Genomic DNA, 23958 nt, shown 5'->3' with positions numbered 1-23958 from the left:
TGAGACGAGGATTGGGGCTGTGGCGTGACGGAGGCAGTGGCAATGTTGGCTGTAGCTCCAGGCATGCTGAGCTGGGACGAAGACGAGGACTGCAGTTCAGGAGCGGCGGCGTTTTTAGAGGAATCGTCGCTGGTTGAGACTCGGTGCTGGCTCGGTTGGGGTTCGGACGAGGCGGGATGTTCGCTGAGTGAGGTTTCTACTCCAGGAGCAGGACTGGAATGAAACAGTTAAGCCAGTTATGATACAAATCAGACCAACTGCTGCAGGGGAGTAGGAGAAAGGACAACTTAACAGCTTTTGTTTTTGTTGTTTTCCACATGATTTGGATGAGATGGCTAATAGCTGTACCTCATAGCTGTGCAATTGATCAGATCATATACTTTGATCCAGTTTTGCCAATTGCCATGCAATGGCTACCAGCCATGGTGTGGCATACAGTGTACCAATTCAGTATACACTGTAAAAAAAGTTTACCAACTAGTTAGTTATCCGGCCACTTTTCACTAACCATAGGCGTGTAAGCAAAACACGCATTTCATGACTAAGTGTGTTTTCAATTACACGCAAAAGGTTGAATAGCGTGTTTTGAAACACACCTCCTAGTTTTCGAATATTTGCCAGGTTACTAAGATAAGCCGTGTAAGCGTGTTTATTGACTATCATCGGTGTGTTTTGTTAATAACTACAGACGTGTTAGGTAACACATGTGTTTGTCACACGGCCACTTTTCACTATAGCTATATGCGTGTACGCAAAACACACATATTGTGTGTTAGCTAACTAAGCTGTGCGTATTAATAAACTAATTGCATTTTTTAGAACAGGCGTGTAACTTAACTAATGTGCGTGTTAGTCACCTCTTTTCACAGCCCCCCCCCCCCAAAAAAAAAAACGAATCGAATTAAACTCATCAAACATGTTTATTCAAAACTGCATTCAAGCTCCTTTCAGCAAGCTTACAACTGCATACAGTAATATTTCTCTTATTGTACTAAAAATGAACCTAAAAAAGTAATCTTCTGTAGGAAACTGCCGAGCGGCAAAGGCGCTCCGTTCTAAAGTTACGTTCTAAGCTATAGGCACAGAGCTACGCACAGAGATGCTTGAGACTCTGGACATGTCCCAGGGCGCGGTTCGAAGGGTTAACTGCCGAGCGGAAAAGACATTCCGTTATCAAGTTCTGTGCTCAGCTACTCACAGAGCTGCTCGAGACGCTGGACGTGTCACACGGTTTGAAAGTGTTAACAGCCGAGCGGCAAAGGCGTTCCGTTCTCAGGTTCCGTTCTAAGCTACTCACAGAGCTACGCACAGAGCTGCTTGAGACGCTGGACTCGTCCCAGGACACGGTTGGAAAGAGTTTGGTTGCCCCCCTTTTCAAAGATGTTCACCGTGATAAATATCAGAGCGTTCTTAGCCTTAGACACGGGACACTTCTGGTTGAACACTGGGAAAATCGCTGCCCACAGAAGCAGGAGATCAGCCTTGCTGCTCCGGTCCACCGACCTTGTCAAGCAGACCCCCTCGACGAAAAGGCCGATGGACCCGTCGTCGTTGACCTGGTAGTGCGGCGCGCTTCCTGATCCCTCAAAGATGTCCTCGGGGTTCGCGTCTAGGTAGTAGAGGAGAGACTCCACGCAGTCGGTGTCTGAAATAGAGGTAAATTTTCAGACTGATATTTACCTCTAACAGTATAACACTGCTACTTGCTAGCTGCTTGAGTTCTTCCGATCTCACGGATATCGTATAAAATGCCACCAAGGCCTCGAATTTCGAGACCATGCCGCTAACAACACAAATTTTGATATCTATTTTTTTGGGGGGGGAGGGTCAGTTTTCACCTGGTCATGTGAAAACTGGTCTGGTCGTCAGGTCAAGGATCAAGTGATTCGCCAATCCAATAAAGGTCGCTGAAGTATAACAGCACAAATGTCAGTATAACACCTGTTCGGCGATGAACGAACGAGCCCAAGAGGTGTCACGTTTATGAAACGCATACTGAACTAGCTGGCTGCTTTTGACCATATCACTGTTAATTCGATCAAATAAACAGCCGTGAGCCACCTCATGGGCGATGAAAGAGCGAGCAAGAGAAACAGGCGTCACAGAGTAATTTGCACGCTTAAACCTAACTAGTCAAGACCGTTTTGAAAACAAGGATAAACAATGCACAGACAAAGCACACGACACAAGTCAGAGTAGTATTTTGAATTTAGTTTTCATTCATCTGCTAGGTACTATAGTCTGTTCCATATCAAGCTTGCAGTCGGAGTTTCTTCGGCAGATCGCTCCTCCGCTCAAGAATTTGGTCTTAAAATGCAAGAGCTGTATATACAGAAATCACGCACTGCCTTCAGCAGGGCACCTCAGCTGCAAACTTGAAACGGAACAGAGTATACTAGGGTTACCCGCGTGCTCCGCAACGCGAAGGGGGGATTTTTGACCCGTGGGTATTGGGTTGGTCTGTATCGATTTGGTTTGTAGATATCCATTTCGTTTGATTGCTTTTTGACGGCCAAGCATTTTGTAAGAAAACAAAAAGATACATCGCATCGAGGTGCCCGCGTCGTATTATCATGCGTTCTACTTTAGAATGATTCGAAAACTGGCGTGAAGTCTTTTGAGGGCCATCGATGAATTTCGCTAAAAATGACAATGTAATGGTTTGGAACATTTACATTTTTAAGGATACTGTTGCTAATCATGCAAAAATGAAGAGTGAATATTGGACAGAATTGAATGCTCTATCCAATGATACCATATTCAATTGCCAAAGGTATCAGGTTATGCAGCAAACCCCGTGTGATTAATAAAGTGGCACAAAATTGACAAACACCATTTTCTCCTGTGATTTGCACCACCTTGATTTGGATCAATCAGCTTTTCACAATTTTTATATGAGAGGCGGTACCTTTCTCTTGCAAATAGGTGTTGATTCAACTCGCTCCATTTAACGGTCACCTAAAAATAAAATTAATTCCAAAATCCCTCAAAAACCGCAATTTTTCAAATAAAAGTGCCCTCTCCGGTGCACGTGGCGCGTGCTATCCTCTGCATTGCACACCATTCAATAGCCCGTTCAATTCTGTACACGATGCTGTTTTCCCCGTGCCGGTCGGACCCCTGGTCACCAAGATATTGCACGGGAACTGGACCCGTGTCGGCCAAAATTAGCCGTTTTCGCCCGATTTCGCACGCCGATTTATACATGTAAAGTCTATGACGCGAATTTGCACTTTTTGAGCACGCGCCACGCGCTCCCTATCAATCCGATCGAGCCCAGACCCCTCAAAGGCACGTCACGCATCCTTGATCTATAAGTTGTGCAAATTTCACCGCGCTAGGTGGAACGGTCTGGCCTGTAGTCCACGCAAAGCACCACCAAGTCGGGACCTCGGTAACGGACAGACGCACCCTCCTCAAATAGTAATATAGATATTTGAAAGTAATGAGCAGAGACGTGTCTCACGTCGCCCATAGGTTAGTAGTTCGGCAGCAATCTTGCATGGTCGTAATGGGGGGGGGGGGGGGGGCAATAGTTGACGTGAATGGTTTACCGTATTTACCTTGACATTCTGTGATCAGTTGGATGGCGGCGAGAAAGTCGCTCAGGCGCCGCCTGTAGTCACCAAGCTTAGACGACTCCGTCTCCCCCTCCAGTTTGGCCAGCTCACGCCAGATCTGGAACAACCGGTATCAACAATATAATTAGAGGACAGTTAAGTCATATTATAGAATCCTCCATGGATGAGAAAACGTCAGAAAGCTATGGTGGGCGACGAATAAAAGCCGAAACGATGCAACACACAGGGGACATTTTATGGAATTAGAGAGTAGGAATATAATGACAATTTTACAACTTCCAAGGCATACTTAGTACTTACTTCGTCTGGGTTCCGCAAGATTGGATACAGCTCCAAAAGCTTGCGCATGCTGGTGTGGAGCGTCACCACATGCCTGCGCCTGTCTGCGAACGTCGAGTTGATCAGGGCCTCTCGCTCAGCTTTGCCTTCGCTCGTCAGGTTAGCCTCGTGTAGATGCTTCAAGAGGCGGTTTCTCAGATGCTGAACGTCTTCCTCCGGCATAGGCGGAAGGTACTCTGTCGAAATGTTCATACGAAATGTTAGAGCCAGCGGGGGAGGAGGAGGGGGAGGAGGGAGAGAGAGAGAGAGAGAGAGAGAGAGAGAGAGAGAGAGAGAGAGAGAGAGAGAGAGAGAGAGAGAGAGCGAGAGCGAGCGAGAGAGCGAGAGAGAGAGAGAGAGAGAGAGAGAGAGAGAGAGAGAGAGAGAGAGAGAGAGAGAGAGAGAGAGAGAGAGAGAGAGAGAGACCGCTCTCTTCGCCCATGCCAATAACTTCATATGGCCAATGCAAAGTGGCACACTACCTTTAATATATGCAATGCAAAGCTTGCAGAAGGGCAAAATATTCACCACTAGTCGCTTATCAGTCACATGTACTACATCATACTACATCGCTGTCTTGCATTTCACAATGCACAATGCTTACCCTTGTAGCCTTCGAATCCTTCATATCGCGATCCCTTGAATGTTTTTCCGCGTGACAACCTCTTTGATGACGCTTGGAGTTCGGCATCACTTCCGTCGTCTCGTCGCTTCTCATTCCTTACGCCCCATTGTATTTTTGCTTTGACCTGCGACTGAGACAGGAAAAGCAGTGCATAAATTACAACCCAAGGGTAGATGTAACGTTAAGGGCGTTCAACATCCACTGCAGCTGGTATATAGAGGCAATGCATGGTTCACACGGAGGCTGAACTAAATGGTACTTCGACTCCGTAATTACTCGTAGACTTTATAACCTTTGTCCTTTGCCAATACCATATAAGGCACGCATTTCAAGCACATGAAGCTGATCCTTATGCGTTTGTGATGCTGACTTTAACTAGTCATCAAGTGAGAGTTGATTCCGGAGTCGGAGACAATTCCGAAGGGTCGGAATCGGAATCGGAGTCACTCAAAAACACATTGACTCTGCAACCCTCACATGCAGACATACATATTTACATACATACAAACATATACTTCATAGTATAGCACATACATACATACATACATGGATAATTATGCATATATCCAGTGCTGCGGAGTCGGAGTCGGAGTCGGAGTCGACCGGAGTCGGTAGTTTTGGCCGGAGTCGGAGTCGGAGTCGATAATTTTTCACCGACTCCGACTCCGGGCCGGAGTCGGAGTCGGTTTCAGCACATTTTTAATATTTTCCTTCTCTGTCGCGATGTTGACCAACATATTGACCTTACAAGCTGACCTTACAAGACATTCGGAGCCCGAACCGTTAACTGAATGCAAAACGGTTGAATAGGGTCGCAAGAGCTGTTGAATTATTCTCTTTGTGGCTATATAGCCCATATAATTTCCGACATACAGGGACATTTATCTGGCAATGTCCAAAGAGCACTTTCGCAAGTATTCATTACGAGCTTTCGTTTGCTTTTGTCTCGTCTTTCTAGTCCTCTTGGATTTCAAGTTGAACGGACAGGGAGTGGGGGAGGTCATTCTGACTCCCACCTTACCCCAAAGGCGAAAGTGGTTCAAACCTCCACCCCAGCGCGGGTTAGGAAATAAACTTGAAAACTAATTTTGAAGTGAAGTTTAGTTTAATTCCAAATTAACCACTATTGTTCCGCATTTAAACCAGTGCGAAGAAGCCGCCCATATTTAGAAACATTGGTCATGTAGGTATGTCAAAGTAGGGCGGGTCGGAGTCGGAGTTGGAGTCGGAGTCGATTTTTTCAAGACGGAGTCGTAGTCGGAGTCGGAGTCGCTAAAATTTGGTCGACTCCGCAGCCCTGAATATACATACAAGTATGGCCAGATCCAGGGCCGGAGCAGTTCGCAAACGCTTCAGTTCAGTTCATTCAGATCGACTTTACTTGAGGTTCAGTTCAATTACCTATTTTCCAATTCAGGACATGGTGACTAAGTGCCTCCGTTCAGTATATTCAGCTGAGTTCGATTAGATAAGTTCACGAACTGTCCCGGACCTGGACCGATGTCATTTTCTATTAGTTGATGGAATCAAACAGCAACGCAATAAGCAAGATTACTTTACTACTCAGGCTGGTTCACTAGGGAAATAAAGGCGCCGTGGTGACGTCACGGATTTGGTAGCAATCTGGTAGCAATTTTTGCAGACATCAATGGCGCACGTGTTGTTTGATCGTCGCCAATGCTATTTTACTGCACTATTTTGTTATTTCACTGCAATGTATTGTACATTACATTTGAAGATTAAAATAAAGAAATATTCGTAACCCAGCAAGTCAGTTATTCTTTGAGGCAGCACTCTGTCAGCATTGAGCCTTCAGAATGTGTTATTTGATAGACTTTCCCACATTTTCTACTCTTGTGGAAAACTTTCTTAGTCATCAAAAATGTATGCACATATGAATAATTAGAACTTCATTTTCAAAGTTTTATAGAAATAAGATTTCACATTACATTATCATAAGGCTACCTGTCCATTTCGTCCAACCAATTAAATATTCATCCAGCAGAAGGCAGGTACCTCTGAGAAGGTACTGATATCTCTTATCTACTGTACACCAATATTTCAGGAAAATGACAGAGACTGAGAAGCTATTAAAACTTCAGGGTATGAAAGGGATGTTATGGCTTATGCACATTGAAAAACATCAGATAATGCTTTTGAACCATCTCATTCACCAGCACACATCAATCCGGCTCCTGGCTTCTGTCAAGGAAACATTCCAAAATAATGCATTATTTTATTTCATTGACCACCTTGCAAAAGACAAACAGCAAACACATCACCACCAAAAACAAAAATAGTCAACAGGTAGGTACCAGCTGATCTAGCCGTACTGTGTCATGTGCCTTTGAAAAACTTGAGCAGTCAGGGTTGAATAAACACCCCAAACTTAGCCATTCATGCATGAACAAGTGCAAAATAAATAAAAATGAAACTAACAGCATTGTAGGTTACAATTATAAAAAAGACAATTACAAAAAACAGCAGAGCTTACTCTACAAGGCATAACCATTAATTTTATAACTGACATCCAAATTCGCATCTCCGAAGTTTAACCCACCTACCAGCCACCTGCACATTTCTGCGCGCATGTGCTGCGCATTGTGCACAGTCACTACACATTACACAATTATGAGAATTAAAATAGTTTTAAACAATCAAGCAAGTCAGGACTGGTATGCAGTTTCACAAGTTCTCTCAACATCTTCAATTACCAACAATAAAGAGCACCTTGTGATCTCAGTAACTCCGCAGATCCATCTTCTGTTTTCCATTTTCAGTTTTTAATTGAAATATAAGTTCCATCTGGGAGACACATGTTGCATCATTATGTTTAAACAATTATTATGCTTGAACTTTTGATTTTTCATGTGAACTTCACTTCAAAAGTTGATTCAATTTTTAAAGTTGATATAGGTAATTTGTATAATGCTACGATCACGGCGCACCAAATCACAGATAACTTGAAAATAACCAAGCAAAAGCCAGATTCTTCAGCAAACTATGAGAGCTATCTGATCCATGCTGCGTTGAAATAATTGAAAATCGCCAAAATCAGTCGAAATATGACAATTAAATTAATATAAACTTCACAAAACTCTGATTTGTGAGGCAATGCGCAACAGAAATGCCAGGGAATATGGTAGTAATCTGGTAGCAATTATGAAGGATTTCCCCTGTAGCTGATAAAAATCACAAGAAACAATTTTTTTTAACGCAGAGGAAATCCTTCATTATGAGTTGCAAGGACCATTTGATAGGCCCATTTTAGTCAAATATAGGCCGATTTTTTCGATTTCAACCCCATTTATCGTAATGAGACGAATCCATTGGCTTAGTGGTACGTCTTTTGAACACATGTAGGCCTTAGATTTCTCCTTAGCCCGCCTGAAACACACCATGCTTTGCATGCATTTCTATGGGTGAAGGAAAATTCATGCGCCGTGATGACGTCACGGTAAAGGAATTCTGAAGCTCGTGAACGGGGGCTGGCAATAAGTGCTTACCAGTGCCTGTTTCGGGCTGCACCCAAAGTGCAGCGCCGGCCATTGAACAAGGGCGCGGTCAGCCAGCTCCATGTACCGAGCATGAGTAAGGTTCAGGACGCTTGGAAAAAGAAAGGGCATGGGAGAGCTTAACGACTTGGAGACGCTAGAACAGGAGTTTTCAGGGCAAGGCATAGACATAAGACATCATTTAAAGGAAATATGTAAACATGAAAGCACACCACACGAGACAGTAAAACCGACATAAAGGTGGAAGGCAGGAAGGTGTCACTGGGTCATCCGAGGTCACCTGAGGTCACAAGCGGTTTTTGTGCAATAACTTTTGATTGAATTGAGATAAACTCCGTTCGACGATTATTGTGTTTGTCTCGTCAATGCGCATCGAATGAGATGAACCTTGCCCTGAGGTCAACTTTCAACTTGACCTTTTGAGGTCATATTATATATCATTCAACGCGCCTTGACGAGCTGAGAACAATGGCGTGCGAATTATGCCTCTATCTTTTCTGGATCAAAAGTTATTGAAGAAAAACTATCAAAAGCAAAAAAGAACATTTTTTCCTCGGTGACCTCTGGTGACCTAGTTTTTGGTCTGACCAAAAAATGACCAAAATACTTTCCTACTGGTTTTTAACGCTCTTTCGAACGCCGCCTATCGCTTGTCTCAACGATGCTCAGGAGTCGAGTTAGACGGGGGGTGTAAACCCCCTGCCCCGCGGCCCGCTGTGTTACAAATGGAGTACCGGCCCGGCGCGGGTTACGGCTAGGGCTGAATAAAAAATGTACCAAAAAATGCATGATAATAGTATTTTATGTTAACTTCAATGTCCTCAACCCGCGCTACAACAACACCACGTTGTCTACGGGGATGATACCTGTTACAAGCTTTCTCGAACGTCACGATGACTGTCGTCACTTCGCTCCACTCCGTCCTGGTCAGAGGTGAGCCGGGCTTTTTGCTTCGAAGCTTTTCGAGGAGTCCAGGTCTCAGCTGGCTGTCGTCAAACCGGATCACTTCCATGGCATCCAGGACTTCCATAGTATCCATCCTGCGAAGAAAACGAACCGAAATGGCATTAGTAACTGGTGGGTCGCCGCACCAGAGACCGACTACTGCGCCTAGTCACCACAGTCGAAGTCTTGCCGCGGCGCAGTATAGTCTATCCTCGCGATCGGAATAGATGTCAGTGCCAGTGGTCACCTGTCTGAGGAGCATTTTGGCAACAGGCAACCAAACTGGTGGACAAGCTGGGATTGGGTGGCACGGTTCGGCGCAGCGATCCGCGGGAAGGAAGACTGTCGATCTACTAACAAATATATAAAATTACGTAACTTTTCATACAGATTCATTCATAGAACTCTTGAGGTTTATAGAGGCCTGTGGTTCATTCGATTAAAATAAATGTAGAAATAACGATGAAAACTCGACACACCCGATTAAACAAGCGCTGAAAGGTTTAATTCCAAACGCATAAATACAAAGTCAGCCTGACAGACTCACCGAGACACTCCTGCGGTTTGTTGAGATTCGGCCAGAGCGTCGCTTCCCGACTTCGGCCGGATCTCTGCGTCTTCCCCTGATCGACGGAGTTCGGGCGACGTTGGAACTTGGAGGCTCCGGTGCATCCAGCTGCGAAACCACCACTGACGAAGTGGATGTCGTCCCAGTGCTGAAAATGGATGAGAGAAGATGTTTGATACAATACCAGATTAGGATAACATTTTTTTTCAGGACAATTTCCAACTACGCAAACATTCATAGGCCGAGCTTGTTCAATACTTACGAACGCAACTGAGCAAATTCAGTTGCAAATGATGATGGGCGTTTTTTTTCTTTTAGAGTTTTATAACTGCATTCTGCATAAGCAACATTTTATTTCTCAAAACAACCTAACTTAACAGAGATCGATGTCCTACCTTTCAAGAACAACCAGATCGCCACGCATGACGGTCCTGATGCGAGGCCGAACACCAGTTATCGCATCTTCCTCATTCAGCAGGACCCACGAGGACCAGTCGTCATCATAGATCTCCAGATCCCACTCGCCACCCTGGGGACAAAACATGTACACTCGGGGGCAGATTGATGTTCCACAACTCTTTATCCACCGGGTTCCTATGGCTCAGCATTGGCAGCAGCCGCCTGGTACCGGTAGACTGTGCCGCTTCACTTACTTGTCAAGCGGCACAGCCTACCCACACCGTATGCCACCGGTCTGGGTCGGTGGATGTAAGGCGATGTGGGCCGCCTGTGACGCAGCGCAGCGGTGAGGGCAGAGCCCGGAGGGATGGCTCGGGTCGGCGCGGCGCGGCGGCTGGCGAGGGCTGGGGAGTGAGGTGGGGTGGGAGCACGGACCATCGCGCGGCTGAGCGAGTGTAGTTAACTTTCGCGTCTCAAGGCGCCAATTATTCTACCTAACAATTGTGCTAAAGCAGTTGTTAAAATGTCCTATCCCCAAGACAGCGCCTATCATCATACTTGCCATGCACATTACGACACACTTAAACGTGACATTGGGACAGCCGATATAATTTATATCACACGTGCATCGAGTTGCGGAGCTACATTGTTTTTAACAGATATGTATTAACCCGCGCCCGGCTGGGGGTCCTGGATTTCCACGCCCTGCTGGGGGGGGGGGGTGTTTGAACACCCCCCCTTCTAACTCGGCTCCTGGGCCACGTAGCGATACGCGGAAGGCGGCGTTCGAAAGAGCGTCAAAAATAATGAGGAAATTACTTCGGTCAATTTTTTGGTCAGGTCAAAGGTCAGGTCACCAAAGGTCATTGAAGGCAAAATTTCGCCGATTTCCAGGTCGAATGTCGAAAATTTCCAAGAAGCCAACGCATAACTCGGGAACCAATAGAGCTACAGCGCCGCGGAAAAGCGCATTCGATAGCCCTATTAACGCCCTTTCTGAGTAATTCTCTCAGATTTGACCTAACGTCAACGGTTTTGCCTGCAGGGGGCAAAAACTGCAAAAATAGCCGATTTTTTCGGAAACAGTTTTTCTGCAATAACTTTTGACCCAAGCCTTGTACGAGCTTACTTTTACCGGCATCGTGTTCCTCTCGTCAAGACGCATCGAATGAACTATAATTTGACCTTGAAAGGTCAACTTGAAAATTTGACCTCAGGTCAAGGTCATGACCTGACCGGAAAGGGTCATGTTGCATATCAGTCGATCCGTATCGTCGAGCTGAACACATCTAAGGCGTTTTCATCGCTCTAGCATGCCTCTATCAAAAGTTATTTGCGAAAAACTGTTAGATACCATTCGTGACCTAAGATGACCTCAGGGCATAAACAGGGGTCACGGACACCATTTACATGTTCAGTGTGTCTAAACCACTTGTAATTCAGTGTTTGGGAGTGTTTATAATGTGTTTCATCCAAAAGAGGCGCATCTCAATTTTCTCCCATTGACTTATAATGGGGAGGTCGCAAAATTGACCTGACCTTAGGTCATCGATATCAAAATTCTGTGATATACATTTTGTACATGCTATTGCTCTTAGCAATCGCTGAAAGTTTCAAAGCGATCGGTCACTCGGTGTAGCTATGACAGACATTGAAACTTTTTATGAGGTGAGGTCACTTCAAGTGACCTGGTGACCTGACCTTGAATGACCTTGGTCTGAAATTTTCACAACATGTGTAGAATTGATGTATGATAAGGTGTACCAAAAACGGCGGCGCTCCGCGCCGCCGTTTTTGAGATATTCGCGAAAAACCACAAGGGGGGTGTTCAAACACCCCCCCCCCAGCAGGACGCGGGTTAAGGCCTTGATTGAGCTCATTTGGTGTCTATTATTTCGCACAGCAATCGTCCAGAGACGTGGGAACTGGGGTTTTTGGATAGCGCGGCGTCCCAACTCTTATGTTCCTCTAATGTGTGGTCGCAGCCACCAATAGCAAACCGTTCCATCTAGGAACAAATAAGTCGCGCACCTGGGACGGTTCGAACCGGGTTTCTCCAACCGGTCACCCCACGACGCTAGCCTGTATCCACTGAGCTGCCGAAACCAGCGACCACCCGCCGCGGTCAAACGCGATCAAATGTCACAATACTGTCATTGGCGGTCAGCGGGTGAATGTCATTTTGTTTTGTGCAGACGAGGACCATTCTCGGTAGCTCAGTGGATGAACGCTCGTGTCGTGAATTGGCCGGTGGGAGAAGCCCGGTTCGAACCCCCCTGAATGGCCGACTTTTTGGCTCCTAGTTGGAACGGTTTGCTATTGGAGGCTGCGACCACATATTAGAGCAACAGTAATAATCGCTTTAAATTGGAGCGTTGGCTGCGGCACTACTCATAACCCCCAGTTCCCACGTCTCTGGACGATTGCCGTGCGAAACAATAGACACCAATCTGCTCAATCAAAGCCTTAATACTAATATGTTATACAAAATATAGCTCCGCACCTCGATGCACGAGTGACATAAGTTCTATCGGCTGTCCCATTGCCACGCTTAAAGGAAATAGTTCACTTTTTAACATGGGTTTTGAACTGGAATAGCAGTTCCGTAGCCTGGGCTGAGACGAGCATAAATCAGGAGCTTTTACAGCCCAACGATCACCCTAGGCAAAGATATTCTATTTCTCGTCCCGAAAAAGGTGTCTTGCGTTGAGGATGTGTGCCTTGCATATATTCGCATCCAGTATGAAAAGAGCATGGGTACCGAAAATTCTTCAGAAACTAGAGAAATTATCTACGAGAACTCTAGAGAAATTCTCGTACTGATCAATAAGGACATTCAGCAGCAGCAGATCGCCCAACTGCCGGTGGCCGCGATGATTTCTCTAGTTTCTGAAGAATTTTCGGGACCCATGCTCTTTTCATACTGGATCGCCTGTGCCTTACAGAAACTGAAAAGTTCTTCCTATATCAAAATATAGAAAATAATCTTTTGCTATAAATAGGTTTTATTTTCTTTGCTGATCATTTTGAACATAAAAAATCATAAATCCATTGCAAAAAAAATAATTTCGTGAAAGTGAACTATTTCCTTTAAGTGTGTCGTAATGTGCATTGCAAGTATGATGATAGGCGCTGTCTTGGGGATAGGACATTTTAACAACTGCTTTAGCACAATTGTTAGGTAGAATAATTGGCGCCTTGAGACGCGAAAGTTAACTACACTCGCCCACCCACGCGATGTCCGTGCTCCCACCCCACCTCACTCCCCAGTCCTCGCCAGCCGCCGCGCCGCGCCGACCCGAGCCATGCCTCCGGGCTCGGCCCTCACCGCTGCGCTGACGTCACAGGCGGCCCACATCGCCTTCCAGCCACCGACCCAGACCGGTGTCATACAGGTGGGTAGGCTGTGCCGCTTGACAAGTAAGTGAAGCGGCACAGTCTACCGGTACCAGGCGGCTGCTGCCAATGCTGAGCCATAGGAACCCGGTGGATAAAGAGTTGTGGAACATCAATCTGCCCCCGAGTGTACCTCATTCGTAGCCAGGTCGGGAGTAGACCACACACATTAGTCGCTCCAAGGTGGAGAGGGGGATGGAAATGATAGGCAAACACATCCGACATTTTCATACTCAATCATTACGCATAATCATAGAGCCTTTGGTTGCACTCTTCTCTTTCCTGTTAGACTACTGACAACAGCTGCTGTAAATGGTTGATGTTGCATTTGAGATAGACTATGTATTTCCAACACATCAGCCTATTTTCAATCTGAGCCTCGTTCAGCAGCTTAACATTATGGTTTACGTAGGTATATGGCTTTGCATTACCTTAAACAAATTGTGTAAATAATTTTTTTTTTAAAATTCAGTGTCTCAAAATTTGTTGGTTTGGGCGGGAGATGACACCCAAGGGTGAATAATTTTCCACTCTCACTTTTGATTTTCAAAGTGAATTTTCCACTCTCAAATGTCTCTTTGGCATAAGTGAGTGGAAAACCCCTAACTCCAGCGATGTAATATTAAACTTCCTTGAGAATCAGTGCCGCTTTCCTCATTTACTGAGTTAATATCCCACATTTTGTTTCTAATTTTCCACTCTTATTGGCCTTTAAGGTTTCGAATTTTCCACTCTGACACCCAAGTAAATTGTAATTTTGGGACACTGCATTAAATTTTCTCCAAATGGTATTGTTTTACGGAGGCCGCTGTATTATACTTTCCATAATATGGACTTTTTTGCTCACAGACCTTAAAATATAGTACAAAATACTATTAGGTACTATATTTTAAGGTCTGTGAGCAAAAAAAAAAAAAACGTTATTTCAGCCTTTTACTTGAAACACGACATTGAGTCCCACCGTTAACTAAAATTATTCCGTCACTCTTCCAAAAAAACAAACAAACAAACAAACAAACAAACAATAAACTAACCTGCAGACCGAAGAACGCTCGAACCTTTTGAACAAGGTCCAGGACAGACTCGAATTCGAAGACGCTCGCAGCACTTTGATGGTTTACTAGCGCCTTCATCGTTGACCGCTGAAAAAAATATGACAAGTGGTTACATTAATTATCTAACTACAATGTCCTAAAATCATCGATAGCCATGGAGTGGGTGAAACAGCAAGCGAAACAGCACATGGTTTACTATTTACGCACACATTAGACACGTGGGTTGCACAGCTCACTTCACGGGTGGTTGGATAACATCGGGTATCCCAATCCTAAAAGACAGACATAGCTTATTTGAAAAGCTGAGACAATGCCGATTCTGAATGTCATCCAGAACGCTGAAAACGACGTTTTATAACCATATAACGCCTTCTGGGCGGTGCACGACCGAGCAAAAGAGAGGTTTTGCAGAGTATTTTACACGCGTCATGTCGGATAGAAGTTAACGACTGGAGATTCAGCAATTATGATGATGAAGATGATTAGCCAGATGCTCATTATTTAGGATCAAAATTGATAGAATAGTTGTATTACGTTTCACCCACGGGGCTTCTTCGGATACATATGTTTGTCATATGTATCCGAAGAAGCCCCGTGGGTGAAACGTAATACAACTATTCTATCAATTTTGATCCTAAATAATGAGCATCTGGCTAATCATCTTCATCATCATATGTAACACAATGCTCCGAACTAGCATCTCCATCCTCAAAAAAGATTCAGCAATTAACCTCGAATCTATTCAAGCCAAGACCCGGCTCGAAGGAGGTGGGGTAAGCACGTGCAGTGACGCCCCCAGTGTTGTCGAAGCTGCATGTCGGATCAGTCTCTACCTTCGTAGCAAATTTGAGCACAATCGCCTCATCCGTTCCCGAGATATAGGGGCGGTGTGTGCACGTGCGTTCATGCAATAGTTTCACCCCCATGGACGCGTGGAAGCCACATAACTGGCCGCCAGCTACCTGTCAGATATCAGAGCCAGTGTAAGACCCGAGTGAGTGTAAGTTTGCACTCACAATAGCCATAACAGCGAAGCAAATAGCTGCAATACTGCTCAATACAAGCAGTCGCGAGTTCGCAGTAAATCTGATACTTCAAATTGAAGCAAAATGCACAGATTACTCACCTTTCAGAGGTGATTCGGAGACCTGGTATCTGGTACCTGAGGGGCACGTATTTTGCGGTCTGCACTGAATAAGTAGCCAGCGGAGTGGGGTCAAAAATCCAAGCAGAAGGGATCATCATCATCTCGCCCTTAGTCACACGGTATGCCATATAGTGCTCATCAAACGAAAGCGCCCTCAAGACGTCACCGATGATTTTGACATGGTTTACTGCATCAAACTGAAAATATGCTACGCGAAGAAGATCACAGCTCTCTGAGCTTGAAGCAGCCGGGTTTCTCACGATCAGCACATCATCGACGCAGTACTTCTGTCCCGCAAGCACTGCCATCTTGGTGTACGTAGCTCGGTCATCCACCTCCCATCCGAATGCACCTGTAACTAGGCATGGCTTGCATTCCTTCCCCATCATCTTCTTTTGCTTTCCTTCGCATGCAGCTACCGCTTCTTGGTGTCGCACTGCCAGGGTTTTACAAATGTTCTTGGTGTTGTGTGCTCGAGATGCGTAGATCTTGAACTGCTGGTGTTTGGCTTCAAAAAGCATAGTCCAAGCTTTCCTCAAGGAACCAATTTGTGCTGCCCAGTGCCGGTAATGTAATAAGTAGTGGAACTTCGGCTTGATTTTGAAGTCCGGGAACATTCCACAGAACTCACGCAGCCACTGCTCTACTGAAGGTTGCATTCTTACAAGAATTTCACCGTCCATACGTGGAGCACAAATGAGTTGTACAAGAGAAAGCAAACCGGTCACAAGAAGCCACGCCTTTTGATCTGGTGGGACCAGTGGACCGATCATGAAAGGGAGAACTCGGAGGAAAGTCCAGCACTGACTGAAAGTGCCTTTGACGAGCACTTTGCGCCCCTTTGCTTGAAGCATGGGAGGAGTGTTCGCTTTGTCGACTCTCGCATATGAGAAGGATTTCATAGCCTTTTGAACTGAGGCGAATGTGAAGAGTTTGATTTGAAAAATCAGGTATGATAGCACCAGAGCCAAGGAATGATTGACTACGCCACTTTCAAACAGATCGTGCGCGATATCTGGTGGAAACATCTCTGTGACCTTAAAGTCTTTCAGCTCATCAAACACATATTTTGACTTGATACCAAATGCTTTTCGTGATTCCTCATTGTTTCCATTCTCACACATGCTCAGCTCTTCTTGGTACTCCTCCTCAGTACGAAGGGTCAGCTCTTGCTCTGTGAGCTTTGTACCAAAGTCCTCATTTGTGGCGTGGCATGTTCGGCATGGTCGCTGCCCTGACGAAAATGATTCCTGGAAGCCCGCCATCTTATGCACTCCCAGGTTGTCACCACACACAAACTCCACTTTGATATCAAAATGAGTGCCACAAGTATCCAGGCCATTGTTCAAGAGGTCACACAGGGAATCTGTCACAGGCTTCATGACTGTGTTCAAACCATGAAGCTTGGTGAGCTTTGTAGGACATAGTAGGAGGAGATGAATGTCACTCAGCACCGACATTGACAAGCCCTCATCGACCGCAAAATAGCAACCACCCAGACTATAATCAGATGCTTTCTTCCGCAGAGGGTTACACACACCAAATTCATCAAAGTAGAGCACAAGCTTGACCAATCTGTCCCGTTTGCAGTTTTCCAGCCTGCCATTTTCCAAGAGACTTGTCAGCTGTTTCTTGACATCCACATACTGATAGCTGGATTGGAATTCACCACCCCCTGTGGTAAGGATCTGAGTCGTAGGTGCAATGTAGCAGAGCTCCTCATGGCAGAATTTGCTCAATTTATACTCGCTTGCAAACTCTTCACAAGCCTGCTTAACTGAAGACGACTTTGATGCTCTGCTCGCATTCTGCTCCTTAAGAGCGGTGTCGACGATTTCTCCTATCTCACTAGCCACGAAAGATGTTGCAGCCCGTGACATCCCATGCTCACATTGCAATCGAAGCAAGAAACGTGCTATTTTCTCCCGGCTACTGTCTTCAGTTTTTGCTGTAGAGCCTTTCTCACCCTGATCATCCAAGCACCAGGCCTCAGTCTCAACCTCAGCTTCTTCCTGACAATGAGTACTGATTGAAGGTGCCTCCTCCAGACTTTGCCTTCCTTTCTCTTTGTGCGACTGTGACGTACTTTGCTTGACAGCATGGGTTCTTTCATAATGTCTCAGCCAGTAACATCCAGTTGTGAACCCTTTTGTACAACGCGGACAGAGAAATAAGTTGCAGTTCTCAGATTTATCCTTGAAGTGGTTATTGATATGCTGACAAAACAAAGCAATTGAGCTAGAAGAAAACAGACATAATGGAACTGTACAACGCAGAACCACTTCTACAGTTGCCTGAAAAGAGGAAAGCCTGTTATGACTTATGATTCAGTTGGGCAAACTACGGGGAGGAAATCACAAATGTGATTAATCACAAATGTGATCATTTTACGCCTATTTTGCAGCACTTTTGGAAAATCACAAAATTTCACAAAGGTTATGTCACCTGTAGCCAGATCCCAAACAATCAAAAACATGATAAGGAAAAGATGCCCTCCATGATGAGGGCTGTTCGGCCCGCGCATCCTATTGTAAAATTTTGCAGCATGCATGCGCAGTAGGGACCTTTCAGGCCTTATGCTCCGCCCACCACCGTATGACGTCACATGTGTGACATGGGCATCTGCAAAATCTTTCAGCTTCGCGCATCCTAAAATTTCAGGATGCAGGAGGCAAAAGTGGTGCAGACTTGGCGCAGACAACGTACAGTGGCGAAGTGTGCAGTGTTAACTAGTGAATTTATACAGTGTTTGGTGTTATTTTGTCGGTGCATAAATTGGAAATGGGTTGGTGAAGTTTTTCATTAGTTATTACGTCGCTGCTTGCTGGAATGGAGCGGCACGATTGTCTCGCGCAAAATATGTTGAGGAGGTGTTCGGTGCGTTCTGCGAAAGATTTTGCTCGACTGGATGGGCAGTGACATCATACAAGTGTGATGTCACAGTCGCGCAAAATATTTTGCAGCACCCGAACAGCCCTATGGTTTATCATGAAAATGATATAGATATAGATATAGATATTTATTCACAAAAGGTCCACTCAAAAGTGTGGCTTTTCACTTCCGCACGTCACAAAATAAGACATGAGTAAACATTCACACGCAGCTACGTAAACAGGGTTAAAAGGTTAAAATGAACTAAAAGAAGATAAAGAGCACCAGTTACATAGGAACATCTAAAATTATTCAGTTACCGGACGCCGACCGCTCGGACCTCAGGTGTCTTTTCACGGCTGCCCTGTTCACAGTGCCCTGCGTTCTGCGCACGCTGTTATAGCCCTGCACGGCGCTATAGCACAGCCGATTCCGCCCCTGAGCCAGCTGATTATGCAGTCAGCTGGCTGAACAACTTTTTGAAAAGGCTGTCAGCTGGCTGATCACAATACTGATAACCAAATCAGCTGGCAAATCATGAAGTTGATCCATACATCCATCCATACATAGGTAGGTACACCAATCATCCTGCTAACAATAGTGATATAGCTGGGTGATCACCACACTAAATCAGTCCTGGTCCAGTCTGCAAAATGTGGCATTCTTCGACGAGATCTTGTCTGGGCAGACACCGCAGGTCGGGGCAGAAATAGGGGCAGGTTTCCGGAATACTGGGGCAGAAGCAGGAAAATCTGGTGCAGAAGTTTAAAAAATTGACGGAAGTGATTTTCTCAGCTTCTCATTGCTTCCTACATCATTATATCATTACATTATTTGCATCATTAGGGGCAGGAATTGGGCTACCCCTGGACTCAGCATTCTGATTCGGGGCAGGATTTTGTCTGCCCTGAAAATCTTGTCGAGCTCCCTGCCATGTTTTGCAGACTGGAAATCAGTTGGGTAAACAGTGGCAGTGGCCATCTGTTTCATTTTTGGAAGCTTCCATTTTTTTAGTATGCTCTTCCAAAAATAGAAGGGCATTTTCCAAAAATAGGGATGAAACTTCCATAAATCGGGACGGAAAAGGCCTTGTCAAATTTTGGAAAATAACACCACCCTCCAAAAATGGCTTTCAGCATAGGTGTAGGAACGTTTTGAGAAGTGTGTGGGGGGGGGGAGGGGCAAGTCGAGCTGAGTATCCGATCTGATTGTAACGTAGCTGAAAGGTGGGTGGGCCATGGCCCGGCCGTCCCCCCCCCCCTGTTCCCACACCTATGGCTTTCAGTGCATTAGATCACACTTTGATGGCTTTCAATTATTCACAGAACATCAAAAATTAAACACTTTGATAACTAACTCACCTAAAATCTATAAAAATCGACAAAAATTGAAATCTTCTCGTAACGGGGTCATGCCAATAATGCGCGCCTAATCAAGGATGAAATGACTCACAAAAGAAAAATACTACATATGCAATGTGTGGGCAATAATGACGTCATAAGACCAAAAAGGAAATATCAGTAAAACTATGAAATATACTATTAAATGTCGTGTAAACAGTAAAATGGGACTAATAAACATATTTAAACCAGACTTAACAGAACCTTACCTAACCTAACTATATCTAAACTACAACCTACGGATGTTTGATGATGCGGTCTACTCGCTAGTTGCGAAAAGGGATAGGTCTTAGGCCAGGGATTTACTTATCAAAAATTAATTTTGCAAGCCACTGTACAAACAAATCTCCTTTTTTACTGATTCTTAAAGATAAACAGGCCTATCTCCGGTCATGCGGCCAGTAGTTACCCGCGGTAGTGTCGAAAATGCCGAGATAGCCCATATATAATAGGCGGAAAAACGGCCAAGGTAACCCGGAGAGCTTTGCATTCTTGCTATTTTTGGAAGATAATTTGTTGATTCATACTACAGTGACTTGCCCAAAAACCTACAATGTAACCCACATTATTTGTTTCAAATAAAAAATCGTAATTTTTATTCTAGATTTCCAAAAATGCTGCCCGCCATAAACCAGGGCATAAACTCCTTCACCTTGGCCTATCTTGGCCATTTCCGCCAATTTACATTCCGACTAGAAACGGCGGCTACGAAAGCTGATCTGTGACGTCCGGGATATGACGAAGTGGCTACATGACGCATAACGCTGAATGCCTCTGCCCGCCTCTGCACTAGCCGAAGTGAGCCGAAGTTCACTTCGGAATGTAAGTTTTTAGTGGCCACCCTAGAAGCCAAGGGCGTCGCCACAGGGGGGGGGGGATGGAGGGGATCTCGTCCCCTCCACTGTTTAAAAATTTTAACATTACGCCTATGGCGTTGCATGGAAAGAATCGACTTGAAATGGTCCTCGTCCCCTCCAAAATGGTCAATGTCCCCTCCAGACGTTGCACCGTGGCGTCGCCCCTGCTAGAAGCTTTAAAAAAAGGAACATATTACTGTTTTCCCAACTGAAGTGGGGTGGGCCTAAAATATTTGCTTTTCCCTTGCCTAACACATCTCCCATGTCAGATTTTACAGCACACACTAAGTGTGAGCTGCTCTATTGATCGATATCAAAAGTATCTGGATTACTTAATATCTAGACAAGTGATAATCAAGAGTTTCACCTTGTGATCCATTAAAGTAAGGCAATGTGAACTGCATTCTTAGTCAGTGGGTAGTTAAACTACATGTCTAAGCTGCAGCAGCAGAAGGCATAGGCCTGGGAAGAGGAGGGACAGCAGGTGCATTTGCCCCTCCCACTTTTGGACTGGAGGGGCAGCGCCCCTCCAACTTTCGGGAAAATTCAACATTAGCCTTATGGCGTTGCATGGAAAGAAAGAAATATAGAACTTTTGAGTTTTAACTTTTGCCCCCTCAACTTTTTAACCTGCCCCCTCAACTTTTCAAACGTTCCCGGGCCACTGGCGGAAGGCACCTCAGGATGTAAGGGCAAAGTAAATATCTAATTCTCGCATAGAAAAGCATCCCCAAGAATTGAAACCCCCATAGAAGAAAATCAATGTTAACAATTTTATCTGCAATAATGCGGTAACTCATCTTCCATTCCATATGCTCTTCTTGAAATGTCGGGTGTCACTGAAAAGTTCCAACGGTACCTGTTCCAACATTAGTAAAAATGTAGGTATAGTATAGGTGTTTTTCGATGTGAAATATCATTGTTAGTTATTTGCAAACATCAAAAAGCTAATTAAATGCTGATTTTCCTGTTATTAGTTAATTTAGTCTACTTTCAATAACGGCACAAGTAGCTTTCGGTTGCCAATGTAGGTTGTAGGTGTATTTTTGGTAAGTTTAGGTTAGGTTTTGTTAGTTTAGGTTAGGTTAGGTAAGATTAGGTTAGGTCTGGTTAGGTTAGGTTTGGTTATATTTTGTCCGAGCTATGTGCCTATACCCATCAGTGTTCATAATTTGGCTTAGGTGTAAATTTTCTGGCTATTTTAGGTGGTTATTGAAGTTAACACCATTGGTTAACATTAATCAATAGATATAACTAATCTAGCCACAGCGGAAAGGTAAGGTACTATTGGAAATTTCGACCCAGGTGCCCCAGCCACAATTTTGTGTGGCACATTCCCCTGTTGTGCTTCACCTTCTGCCACCCCTGTACCTTGGAACCGAATACTTAAATGATTGCCTTTATATGCAAGTTCCATTCCAGCTATACACTGGTGGAACCAGGGGAGTTAACCTGTTTCCTGAATTAAATTGACTCTCACCAGTCATTTTGAGAATGTGACAAGTTGCAACTCCCATGCTTCAATGTTGCAAAAATTATCATTTGGGACCCTACCAATAAATTTCAGAAAATGATGCCCATTTCAACTTTCACTGAACAGGAAAGAACGTAAAGAAATTTTAAATAAAAAATATTTTTAGGTGAACAAAAATGGGCAGTTTTTGCCCAATAAAGGTTATCCTATGACTGCAAGGCCACCTGAAATGCGTTAGACAGATCTTACTAGAGTTGTCCTTAGACATAGTTGTCGGGTTTGTCTTACTGGGCCACCTTATTCATGTGCAATTAAATAATTAGAGGGCTGTATCAAAGTATAATCTACAGCAACCTAGTAACCTCAGTAATAACCTATAGAATTCCTATATTTTAACCTATATTTTGCTAAGATACAGTTGGTGGTCATAATGCTGTCCCTCATTCACACAACATTCATTGCATCATCACGGTTATCACTAGCACCGAATAAAGATGAATCGATTGACAAAATTCAAGGCATACAACACAGAAGCATAATTACATCAAATTTATATCTGGCAACACCTTACTCACCATCAGAGACCCGCACGACGCGGACACAGCACAAGCCGCACAAGCCAAAGGACGCGCGCCGAAAAAACATGGCGGACGACGCAGTTGCACCGCAGTTGTCAAATAACTTCAAGTGTGTTTTAGCACAAAGGTACATGTTGTACAAAAGGTCATATGTTAGTGTCCCCTGCTATGTATAGTTTGTTCGAAAACACGTTTTGCGTAAGTGTGGCATATAGTGTATAAAACACGCATAGTGCTTGCTGACACACCACTAGTTGACACACCTTGGCTTAGTTTTGTAACTTATATGTTTGTTTACCACAAATAAATGTGCTTACATACAAACCGTTTACTAACCTCATTGCTATCTTCAGCTTTTGTGTGTCTTAATACTATCTTTTTGTTGAGCAATTAACACGGTAGTTTGTAAACTTTTTTTACAGTGTATAACTGACCATCACTAAGACCACAAATTGTTCCTTGCATGTACACTACAGGACAAATAAAAAACAAGCCCAGAATGATAGCATTAGCAAGAATGAAAAAGATAACAGTACAGGTCTGTAAATGGACTGGTTATGAAGTAAAGATAGGCAGCATTTCAATTATCAATGGATGTCTGAATCTCATCAACAATGAAGTCTAAATGAAGAAAAATGCTAGGTAGGATAGGTACTCACATCTCCTCTCTGCCACTGGTCGATTTCTTGAAAAATCTGTCAAGTGGACCCACAGCTGTTCTCTTCATTTTGGTGATGTTGCTGGAAGGAGTTAGTTGGATAGTGTAAATAAAGGATTGGGAGGGTAAGGGAGTCTCACAAATTATTAGGAAAGATATTTGGATACTTTTTGGTCAAGTTGTAAAATGCATTTACATTGAGAGCTAAGCTATCGCTCAGGCTGAAAATAGTGTACTCTAATGCAAGTGCAAGTAAAGATCAAGCAAATGTGGTCTTACAATTCGAAAGCACAACAAAAGTGCAATAAATGGATAAATGCATTGAATGCTTTGACACAAACAAGGGAGTACAACACTGATGATGCATGTAGTCTTTTAGACCTTTTGCTTTAATCAGCTGTACAAATCAGTATGATCAACACATTAGATGGAAATTGATAATCTTAAAAACATAATGGACTGAGAAGGACAGATCATGCATCAAGATGATTGTTGAATATGTTTTATTTGTCTAGATTACTTTATAGCAAATCAATTGTGAAGCTTCTTCCATGTACAATTGGGATTTGGG

General features: G+C 44.3%; 1 protein-coding gene across 6 annotated transcripts; it reads right to left on the bottom strand.

Annotated features, from left to right (window-relative positions):
* Positions 1–901: 901 nt before the first annotated feature.
* LOC122392784 lies at positions 902–22744 on the bottom strand. Of its 6 annotated transcripts, none has more exons than XM_043388052.1 (10): positions 22727–22744; positions 14382–14489; positions 9948–10081; positions 9532–9700; positions 8906–9079; positions 8031–8175; positions 4504–4654; positions 3882–4096; positions 3564–3678; positions 902–1645 (listed from the first exon to the last, which is right to left on the bottom strand). In XM_043388052.1, the coding sequence occupies exons 4-10, from the start codon at positions 9654–9656 to the stop codon at positions 1302–1304; spliced, it is 1269 nt and encodes a 422-aa protein (XP_043243987.1). In that variant the 5' UTR covers positions 9657–9700; positions 9948–10081; positions 14382–14489; positions 22727–22744; the 3' UTR covers positions 902–1301. The 6 variants fall into 6 exon arrangements, 5 of the variants coding, with proteins under 5 accessions (XP_043243987.1, XP_043243989.1, XP_043243986.1 ...); XM_043388054.1 differs by lacking the exon at positions 22727–22744 and adding an exon at positions 20061–20078; XM_043388051.1 differs by lacking the exon at positions 22727–22744 and adding an exon at positions 19782–19813.
* Positions 22745–23958: the final 1214 nt, after the last annotated feature.

The sequence above is a fragment of the Amphibalanus amphitrite genome, unplaced genomic scaffold, assembly GCF_019059575.1.
Source record: "Amphibalanus amphitrite isolate SeventyFive unplaced genomic scaffold, NRLGWU_Aamphi_draft 000501F_arrow, whole genome shotgun sequence".
In the NCBI taxonomy this organism is placed as follows: domain Eukaryota; kingdom Metazoa; phylum Arthropoda; class Thecostraca; order Balanomorpha; family Balanidae; genus Amphibalanus; species Amphibalanus amphitrite.
Note: the sequence above shows the minus strand (reverse complement) of the source record. Positions and strands in the feature narration are given on the sequence as shown.

What these genes read in the sequence shown, in the direction of transcription:
- LOC122392784 (XM_043388052.1), bottom strand. Translation starts at nt 9,656, where the DNA reads ATGCACCGGAGCCTCCAAGTTCCAACGTCGCCCGAACTCCGTCGATCA. An exon ending in GCAGCCCGAAACAGGCACTG is followed by an intron (nt 4,655 to 8,030) that starts GTAAGCACTTAT and finishes TTCCTGTCTCAG; the next exon opens with TCGCAGGTCAAAGCAAAAAT. An exon ending in ACTGATCACAGAATGTCAAG is followed by an intron (nt 1,646 to 3,563) that starts GTAAATACGGTA and finishes CCTCTATTTCAG; the next exon opens with ACACCGACTGCGTGGAGTCT.